This window comes from Acartia tonsa, chromosome 14 (genome assembly GCF_053477335.1).
Source record: "Acartia tonsa isolate MP-2025a chromosome 14, ASM5347733v1, whole genome shotgun sequence".
Classification (NCBI taxonomy): domain Eukaryota; kingdom Metazoa; phylum Arthropoda; class Copepoda; order Calanoida; family Acartiidae; genus Acartia; species Acartia tonsa.
In genome coordinates, this window is record NC_137273.1 from 599,109 (window position 1) to 609,857 (window position 10,749).

Genomic DNA, 10,749 nt, shown 5'->3' on the forward strand with positions numbered 1-10,749 from the left:
TAAGATCTCGATAACTACTGCACTGATTGAGATATCCATATTAGGGAAGGTTTACATAGGTCTTAGAGTGGCTTAAGGCTATTTCATTTTTAGATTCAGGTCTTTTTATGGTTTTAGGCTACTTTTTTGCCTCTAACTGTCCCTTTGAATATAGAGCCACTAGAATCTAGGTGTACAGTAGCTATAATATATGTGGATATTATGTTAGGGGAAATTTTGTCATCAATTTAGGTTGCTACTTTAGTCCTCATTTATTGATCAGTGTTCTCCAATAGTAGGAGGGGAGGGGATGGGGTACAAGAGGTTACATTAGCCAGCTGGAAGAACTATTTTTTTAGAGTAGAGGAAAATATGATGCAACATCCAAGCAATTATATAATATATTGATTATTATTATTAACTATCTGCACCGCCTCTAGAGGCTTCTAGAGACACTTTAGAAATGGGTGGAGGGAAGTCGACCATCCAATTTTAATTTTAGTTTTAAAAATAGATAAAAAAAAAATTGGGGTACAGTATACAGTATACATACACAACAGGCAGACAAACAACCTAATACTTTTATACGAGGCTTAATACCGAAGAAACCTAAATGGTAAAAGGTGCTTTCATTCGAAACAACTTTTAAACACTGCCGCCATCCCACCAACTCCTTACATTTTTCATTATAACCCAAGCATGGGACCCTAACCCTGCAGGGCTCAGAATTTTGTGTAGTAAGGTTTTGTGTGTGTTTGTTAAAAGCGAAGCTTTTCTATAATTAAGGTCAGTCCGTCCGTCCGTACGTCCGTCCGTACGTCCGTCCGTCCGTAACGGATAGCTTTTTTCGTTAATTTAGGCATGTTAGAATTGTCCTATCGATTTCAAATTTTGCATGGTGATTCCTTTAGCAGTTAGGTACGATTTAGAAAGCGTAGCAACTCTATAATCATTACTAAAATGTCCGTATGTCCATTTTAAACATGTTGATTTTTTTACTTTTTTTTTATGTGATCTAATCATCGGATTGATCTGATTTTTGGTATATTGATTCCTGGGACAACAAAGTATAATGTAATAAACGAAGCAACTCTATAATCAAGTCCTAAAAATGTAAGTATGTCCATAAACATTATCCTGTATCAAGCAGTTTTTTAACAAATTTACTTACAATTTTGCTTTGACTCTTATACATTCGCATTCTGATTATTCAGTTCTGAAACCATACAAGTGTTAATGTCCGTTTGTCCAACCGTTTCAGTGCTTTGCTTTTATGGATGTTGTCATCCTTGTTAATATCTCACTAACCATTCAACCGATTGAGATATTCAATTTAGGGAAGCTAAACATAGCTTTTGGGGATGGTTTTAGGCCATTTATAACCAAGCAAAAATTGGATTACTATTTTCCTGAAGAGTATCTTGATAAGAAAGGCAAGTTTAGAATATATTAACTGACACTCCTGTTGACAAAATATATGTTTTAACTCCAAAAAATAGACATAAATACCTAAATATAGTCTATAATACAAAGTAGCTTGATGTCTGTTGTCCGTCCGTCCGTCTGTCTGTCCGTCCGTCTGTCCCTTAAGATCTTGGTAACCACTGAACCGATCGGATTCTACTCTTTAAGGTATATACCTATTGGTCCTGTGGTGGTTTTAAGCTATTTTCTTGTGGGGGGGGGGGGGGTAAGACACACCCAACCCCCCCAAAAATGAAATTTCCCTATCCCCCTAAAAAAAAAAAAATTGGGGGGGGGGAGAATATGGTTCGGAGCACCAGAAATTTTTTTTATTTTTTATTTTTTTAAAAACTACCTCATTGGGCAAAGCCCCTAGAGGCTAGGGGCGAAGCCGCTAGTATATATAGGTAGATGGTACATAAGATCCCTAAATTCGTCAAACCTAAATTGGAGTTTCCTAGCAGACAAACAGTTACTTTATTATTATTTGCTTTCAAGACGAAATTTTTCGAGGTTATTTAATTTCTAGAAAGCTAACTTACCAAAGGTTCTGTCATGAGCAACTTACAATATTAGGAAACTAATTTTTACATGATATAATTTACCCAAGAAAAACTTTATCTTAAGAACGGCGAATATTTATAGAACCGGTTCTTATCCAGAGGATATTAATCGGATTTGAAGCCATACCGTAAAAGCAGGGTGTCGGAGCCGTTTAATTTTGATGCGGCTCCGGCTCCTACCTTAAAATTAATATATCATTTTTTTTCATTATTGAATTTGATAAAATAAAATAAATAATATAAAATATTTTGCTTTTATTTGATTAAAGCTATATAAAAGTAGAAGGATGTGTGTCTATTTGTTAAGTAACAATAGTTTTTCAGTTTATTATATGGAAATAGACCGTTGCCAAATTATAATATTACTTTTAAAAATCATTTTTAGCTAATCCGGAGCCGGAGCCGTTCTTAACGAAAAATACGGCTCCGGATCCGGCTCCACCAAAAATGTTGCTGCTCCCGGCTCCGGCTCCGAAACACTGCGTAAAAGTATAAAAGAGAGCATGTAAAAGGTATAAAACATTTGAATACCAGAATAATATGAAGTCCAATGTCCTCTTCCTCCTCCATGTTAACCCTATGTTAAATTGTATTATAGACAACTTTGTGCAGATAGGGAAAACAACAATTGGTTGTAATCCAGCGGATATTGATCGAATTCGAAGCCATACTGGAATATATGGGAGTAAAACATTCCTGGTGAATTTTGCAGGCATTCCCCCAGACAGGGTGCGAGCATGGGTGAGTCCAAGGATCAGTGGGCAGGAATCTCTTGAAGATATCTGAGAGCAGGTTGAAGGGCAACCGCTGCCGAATATATTTCCGAATCTGAAATGCAAAGACATAGGCATATTTTTAGTAGCGAAGCTACTCTATAATTTGAAATGTCAGTCTGTCCGCAAGAAACGTTTTGGGGGAAATGTGATTTTCTCAGCTCCTATAAAAGATAGACAGCTGAAATTTTTATCATCAAAAAAATATTTCAGTTTTTATTTAAAAAGTACAGTAAAATCAAAAATTCAAAACTTAAGTGTCAACATCTAAAAATGGTTTTAGCGCATTTTTCTTAAGCTCAAATTTTCTACCCTTTGCAAGAAAAAATTGGATTTTCAGTAGTCAACTATGGGGGGCCAGTACTCCCTCCCTGGTTGAGATATGGCCTTCAAACTTTGATATGTTCTAGTACATGTCCGCAAAAGTATCTTTATCAATTCTTAACTCTGTATCTCAACTTTGAAGCGTTTTGCAGTGATTCTTGCAAAGGGTAGAAGATTTGAGCATGAGAATAATGCGCTAATACCATTTTTAGATGTTGACACATAGGTTTTGAATTTTTGATTTTACTGTACTTTTTTAAAAACTTAAATATTTTTTTTTATGTTCTATACCTACCTACCTAAATGGTTATAAAAAACGAAGAATATAGAATTCCTAAATGCTAGGGGCGGAACCGCTAGTATTATATATAGTAGTGCGTTTTTTTCTGTCTTGAGATTTCTTTAACTACTAAACAGATTGAGTTCTCCATTTTATGGAAGCTTTACATAGGTGGTACCGGTATTAGGATATTTATTTATGTTAGATTCGCTACTCTAAAAATGACTTACCTTTCGTGACTGATAAGTAATATCTTCAGTTGGAAAATGCTCTACAATGCTGGTTATTAAGTTCATGGACGATCTTAACATAAAAGAAATTAGTAATTAAGTTTTCTAGTGATGGCAATCCGTCAAATTTTTGGGTCAGATTCGGACTCCGGATTCTAAAAAGAATCTGTAAAAAAAATGGCGGATTTCTTGCGGATTCCGGATTCTTATTTTTTGCGGATTCCGGATTCTAGCAGTATTTTAAAAGGATTTTTTTTAAATTAAAAAAAATTAAGTGCTTCATATGTCCTAAAAATTAATGTTCTTGGTGTTCTCTATAATTCACTTTCGATAATCGAACCAGATTTTAAAGATTTTATATGTAATGATGATAATCATTGCCTTCAAAAAGAGACAGTTGAAAGAAAAAAACTCAAGACGCTAATTTAAGCCAACCAATTAAGAAACCGGAATCCGCTATTAAAAAACGGATTCCGGATTCGGATTCCAAAAATGGCCCAAAAATGGGCGGATTCCGGTTTCCGGATCCGGATTGCCAACCCTAAAGTTTTCCCTCAAAGAACCTTGTTGAGCATATAAACACCCACATATTTTTTAGATAAATTGAAAATAAGAGAAAGGGAGAGGAATTTTTGATTTTTCAGTTTATTATTTAGGTCAGGTTAGGTTATTTTAGGTACTGAGTAGTCCCGCAGGTATAGAATCCGCAAGGTTAGGCAGATACCTAAACAATTAAGAAAGATAAAGGGTTTTCAATGCTCGAAGGCAATTTGAAGAAAGGCACCAGAAGTAGGACAAAATTTAATTATCTTTTGGTTGAAAAGTTTGGACATTAAAGAGGAAAGGCCTTTCTATTGGGTCATTGAAAATCAACCAATGGTGTCGCTTAAATTAACACAGCAAAGTAGCAAATATTAATTTAGAAGCAGACCAAAAAGGTTATTGAAAAAGAAAGGGAGGTAGTTGTCTTTATTGAACGCTTATTGGAAGATTTGAACGGGCTTTTAAACTTTGAGTACTGATTTTTAATTTACCTTGTGGCTACTTGTACGAGGGTGGGGGGCGGCTTACGCGCCCTTTCAGTGAACATTGAGAGCTCCATTTTTTTTTATAATTGTCACAAGATCAATATAATAATTATTGATCTTTTACTGTAAAGTCACATTTTCAGTAGCGAAGCTACTCTCTAAAATTAATGCGTTAATTCATGATTGAAAATCAACTATTATTAAAATTAATTTAGGGTTGGTAATCCGCCCAATTTATGAGTCAGATTCGAAATCGGATTCTTTTAAAACTCCTCCCAGTAGTGGATTGAGGATTTTGGATTCTAGCAATATTTCTAAAAGTCTAGCTTCGTATAAATAAAAAAAACCGCAGCCATTTTTTATACCTTTACTTAAACCTTACCTTACATAAGAATGAAAAGCTACTATGAAATAAAATTGAAAAAAATTCTAGATGCTATCCCTATTTAGCATTGTAGTTTTAAATTTAATTTTAAAGACATAGCAAGTGGATAATAATCATATTACTTAAATCTCGTATATATGTACTTTGTGCCTTAGCCTATTATTTATATGCCGCTGCACTGCAAGGCGAACAGACAGACGGACATTTCGAATATTATTAAAAAGGCAATTAAATGAATAACCATTATACTTAATCAGTACTTATGAAAAATGTGCTTTAGCCTATCTATAATACAAAGTAGATTGATGTCTGTCTGTCCGTTTTAATTCCTTATGATCTTGATGTTTATATGCCACTGCAAGGCGAACAGACAGACGGACATTTCAAAAATAAATTGTTTTAAAGCATCTAGCTCCTGTGTGTTTTTGAATTATTTTGGGATATATAAGAAATTTTTTAGGGAGAGAGGGGACATTGGACTGGAAATTACACTGGTACCCAAAGTTTTATAACAACGTTATCTTATTCGTTGGCTCTTAAAAGTTGGGTAGGTACTTTTATTGAATTTTGATGGGAGGGAAGGATTTATCTAATAAAATAAAATTACCTTTAATGTATTTCTTCAGACTGATACTTGTCTAAGGCAGAGGAGAAACTCCAATTTTTTGGGTGGAAAATAAAGTGTACAGCTCAAGATTTATTAGATTTAAACTAAGGCGGTTAGAAGGAATATTGTAATTTTACTTTATATGGGTAGGTATATGAGAAGTTTAGACAATCAAGACATTGATTGTGAAAATTTAAATCGAGGATTTAAATTTGGGGTTTTAAGTCTTGACTTTGAGAGTAAAATTACAGTATTTCAAACCGCCATTTAATTTTCCTCTAAAGTAGAAAGTGTAAGTTAAAATCTACAGGAAAAAGGGTGTGGAGGGAGGGATTTCATTAAATTTCTCTGAAAATAAATAGTACTTATTTATATTTATCTGGGAATTGATAGGAAATACATAAGTCAAATCTATTTTATTAGAAAATCCATCCCCCCCCCGCTCATGACAGCCGCCGACCATAAGGCCACTGCTCCCATTCGCAGAGGGAGGGAAGGATTTATCTAATAAAATAAAATTACCTTTAATGTATTTCTTCAGACTGATACTTGTCTAAGGCAGAGGAGAAACTCCAATTTTTTGGGTGGAAAATAAAGTGTACAGCTCAAGATTTATTAGATTTAAACTAAGGCGGTTAGAAGGAATATTGTAATTTTACTTTATATGGGTAGGTATATGAGAAGTTTAGACAATCAAGACATTGATTGTGAAAATTTAAATCGAGGATTTAAATTTTGGGTTTTAAGTCTTGACTTTGAGAGTAAAATTACAGTATTTCAAACCGCCATTTAATTTTCCGAAAAAACAAATAATGCGCTGTACGACTTTATTTGAGAGGCCAAAAAAAAAGATTTTTTAACTAGTTAGCCAAGTTGAAAAATGTTGGAGTTGAGTTTAGACCCGTTGTAAAATATTTAAGTAAAAGCAAATGGAAATGTAAAATTAATAAAGGGGGAATTAGATTAATCAAATTGAATAGAAAAGGAAGAATATTCATAGAAAAAAACAAAAAATTGGAGGAAACAAGATACCTAATTTTACAAGGAAATCTTGTAGAAGAGAGGAAGGAAGGTTATAATCAATGTGAGGGCTGGACATCCACTGTAAAATTGATGGAGGCCATGAGGAATTGGCGCTGATTTTTAAGGTTTCAGTTAATTTCATTCCTTTTTTGTCGGATCTTGAAAGGTGGTCTGCCATTGTTGCCAAGTTAGTTGAGCATCTTGGTACATGTTCAACATATATTTTACAGGGTAAAGAATTTGCAACAAACATTATGGATTCTAGGATTAAGCTAGCCCAGGGGTCAATTTTACTTCTGCCATTACGAAAAGCATAATAAACAGCTTTGTTATCAGTTTGAATGAGAATTGTGTTGTTTACAATTAAAGAAATTCTGTGAAATAGAGGTAATATTATTGCCAACATTTCCAAGGTAGTTGATTTGGCACCACAAAATTTTCCATTAGAATCAAAAGTGTTGGAAATAAATGAATCTGGCCACAAAGCTCTAACAGCCCAGATATAATTATCACTTGGGTGTATAGATTGAACGGCTGCTGCACCTATTTTATAGCAAAGTTTAGAGTCTTTCTTAACACCTGCAGCATCTGTAGTAAAAGTTAACACATTTGCTGGTGCTTTGTCATTATGAATTTTACCTAGAGGTAAACCATTTTTGAGAGATTGTGTCACTCGAAGCCAATTATATAAAGATAAAATTGAATATGGTCTTAAAATCACACAATGTAATTTATATGATCTTTTTAGTTCATAAAGAATTGAGGAACGAAAAAAACGTAGGCTAGGACACATGCGGACTATTGTATTTATAATGCCCATAACTGATTGAAGTGTCTTTTTGGTAACTCTTCTTTGATGAATAGCTTTAAGTAAAATTCTAGAAAATTTATTTGCTTTTTGTTCATCTATGGACCATTTGAGCTCATTTGTGTCAAAAATAAGTTTAGAGCATTGCAATTTTTCGATTTCTTTTCCCAGTATTTGAAGTATAGGCCAAGTGATAACACTTCTATGCATGGGCGGTTCCAGGTTTGTTAGTTTTAGGTTAGTAAAACCTTTTTTAACTATAGATAACAATGGTTCATCAAAGTTTGATGTAGGTATGTTGAAAAGTTTTTGCCAATATTTTAGGCTTGATAAATAATTTTCAACTGTATTTGCAGCTAAAGATTTCACTCTAAAACAATAACAAATGAAACCCAGAAGGTTTTCAACTGGAATTGGGAACAAAAGTTTATTTCCGCTGCGCATTAAAAAGTCTAGATATGTTTTCCAGCCTGTTTGATAACTGGACCACGAAGAGGTTGCGAGAGAATATGATATGACGTCACGTATTTGTGGGGGAATAGTTAAAATATAGCGTGATATATTAAAATTTGCACCAAATTTTGATATTCTATAAATTCCTGATGGGTCAGGAACTTGCATTCTTTGTGGATTCTTTCTAGGTTTGACTGAAGGTCGCAGAATAAACTTATTTCCGGACTCCTTTGTATTTATAGCATCTAGCCATGATTCGTATGTATGATTGTGATGATAAATAATGAGATCTGTGAATGTAGTAGACATAGTTTCTACTAATTCAGTGTATTGTTTCATATCAATAGGTGATGAGGTGAAAACAGTTGGATAAATGTGGAATTTTGTATTGTCCGCGCGACGGATGTTTGTTGGATGTATTGATGTCAACCCAAATGTAGCTACTTTCATGGTTGCCAGGTCAATTTTTCCTTGGTATTTTGTCATGGATGCCAAAGTTTTATTAACTGCGCGCAAAGAAACACTGAAAGAATGCATCTTTGGAGGTAAAACAGTTAGCTCAAAACGAAGGGCAATACTATTAATTTCTTCTAGAAAGATATCTCTGTAGGAGTTTGTGTATTCAACAGGTCCATTTTCGTCGTACAGGACTGCTGTTTGTCTGTCCAATAGTTGAGCAAATGTAAACCAGGTAGAAACTGGTTTGTTGTCTTGAAAGACGACATCTGAGGATCTCAGAGTTGCTAGGGTGTGGACATTTTCCATTGACTTGATGGGAGACTCCAGTAGCGAATTGAAGTCTATTTTAACAACTATAGGTGTATCACTAAATAGCTGTGCTTTAAATTGACCGTTTGCGCTGTATTTTAGGCAAAAAAACCACTTTTCAGGGTTGTCTGTAAAAGGTGAAGGAAATCTTGCATAATCCTTATCTTTAGCTCTCCAGATGTCGTCATAACTGAAAAGAAAGATTGATATTAATTCTTGTTTGAGTATTAGATAATGTAAACTATTAGATAATGTAAACAAGAAGTTTCATACACAAGATATTGTGTGTTTTGAAAGTTACTGTTAAGCAGCAGGTGTACATAAACTAGATGTGTGTCACCCATTACTTGAAAAGTTATTGAAGTTTTCTGTTAAATAGTAAGGTTTACATAAAAGTATGTGTCACCCAGTACTTAAATCAGAACAGATAAGTATTGAACTTACTGTTAAGTATTAAGGTTTACATGAATAAATATGTGTCACCCAATACTTGAAACAATTAAGTTATTGAAACTTATTGCTAAGTAGTTAGGTTTGCATAAAGAAAAACTATGTGTCACCCGTTACTTGAAACAGAGAAGTTATGGAAAAACTTACTGTTAAGTACTAAGGTTTACATAAACAAAACTACGTGTCGCCCAATACTTGAAACAGATAAGTTATTAAACTTACTGTTAAGTAGTAAGGTTTACATAAACAAAATATGTGTCACCAAATACTTAAAACAGATAAGTTATTGAACTTACTGTTAAGTAGTTAGGTTTACATAAACAAAATATGTGTCACCAAATACTTGAAACAGATAAGTTATTGAACTTCCTGTTAAGTAGTTAGGTTTACATAAACAAAATATGTGTCACCAAATACTTGAAACAGATAATTTTAAAATTGTACTGTTAAGTAATTCGGTTTACATAAACAAAATATGTGTCACCCAATACTTGAAACAGATAAGTTATTTAACTTACTGTTAAGTAGTAAGGTTTACATAGAATTTAATATGTGTCGCCCCTTTACTTGAAACAAAAGATTAAATTTATTGTTAAGTAAAAGAGTTTACATAAAATTAAATATGTGTCACCTGTTACTTGAAACAATTTATTGTTCTAGAGAGAACTTTAAAATGTTAAGTAGTTAGGTTTGCATATTTATAAACTATTACGGGTACGCTGTCCTTGACGTGGTTATACCCGTTTTAGTTTAGTTTTAATCTATAAATCTAAGTATAAATACCTCTGTACGTCTTCAGCATCTAATTCTTCAATAACTCCGACTTCTTCTGTAACTACCATCGATCGGGCTGAACCTCCGCTGTTTTCCGTTTCTGTCATTTTAAAGTTAGAATTTCATTAAATTTCTCTGAAAATAAATAGTACTTATTTATATTTATCTGGGAATTGATAGGAAATACATAAGTCAAATCTATTTTATTAGAAAATCCATCCCCCCCCCGCTCATGACAGCCGCCGACCATAAGGCCACTGCTCCCATTCGCAGAAACAAACTTCAGTGCATAGCACCTAAACTTTCAATTAATAATTTTTATCTAGCTACCTAAGGGGTAATCTTGTTTATCATCATTATGGGAATATACATCAATTTATAGTCAATTGAGTTATACCTTAAGCTCTCAGAGTATTTTTAACTTTAATATAATATCATATTATGCCAACATTTTGAAATTTACGTGGATGAAAACAAATTATTTTGCTTTGCTGCGCAATTCCATGAAAATGCCGCGTTAAAAGGCATTCGGGGTAAGACCGTTTTTCTCTGTACTAATTTTACCCCTTTTTCTTATGGATAGGCGTTGGACATCAAACTGTAAATCATACTTATACCCAAAGTGTTTTAAACAATTTTGGATGTTTTTAAAATCTTTTAGATACTTTAAACTAAACTTTAAAATATAAACGTTCATTTATGTTAGGGGAAAAAAAGTTAAAGAGTTTACGTCCAAATTAGATTTTTAACAACGACGACCTTGTAATTAGACTATGATATAAGGAAATAAGGTTTTATTGTATGTTCATTAAGATTTCGCTACAACTGAATTGATTTTAA

The 10,749-nt window shown here is 33.4% G+C and overlaps 1 protein-coding gene and 1 long non-coding RNA gene across 3 annotated transcripts; both read right to left on the minus strand.

The window, feature by feature from the left end:
* Window positions 1-1,306: 1,306 nt before the first annotated feature.
* On the minus strand, window positions 1,307-4,829 carry LOC145306623 (uncharacterized). The gene is made up of 4 exons (XM_080148852.1): window positions 4,648-4,829; window positions 3,614-3,686; window positions 2,701-2,834; window positions 1,307-1,439 (listed from the first exon to the last, which is right to left on the minus strand). The coding sequence occupies exons 1-4, from the start codon at window positions 4,713-4,715 to the stop codon at window positions 1,322-1,324; spliced, it is 393 nt and encodes a 130-aa protein (XP_080004978.1). The 5' UTR covers window positions 4,716-4,829; the 3' UTR covers window positions 1,307-1,321.
* An 804-nt stretch (window positions 4,830-5,633) lies between these two features.
* Window positions 5,634-10,183, minus strand: LOC145306624 (uncharacterized). Of its 2 annotated transcripts, XR_013875086.1 has the most exons (3): window positions 9,919-10,183; window positions 6,666-8,875; window positions 5,634-6,186 (listed from the first exon to the last, which is right to left on the minus strand). It is a non-coding gene; the product is annotated as an uncharacterized LOC145306624 (long non-coding RNA). The 2 variants fall into 2 exon arrangements; XR_013875085.1 differs by having other exon boundaries at window positions 5,634-8,875.
* Window positions 10,184-10,749: the final 566 nt, after the last annotated feature.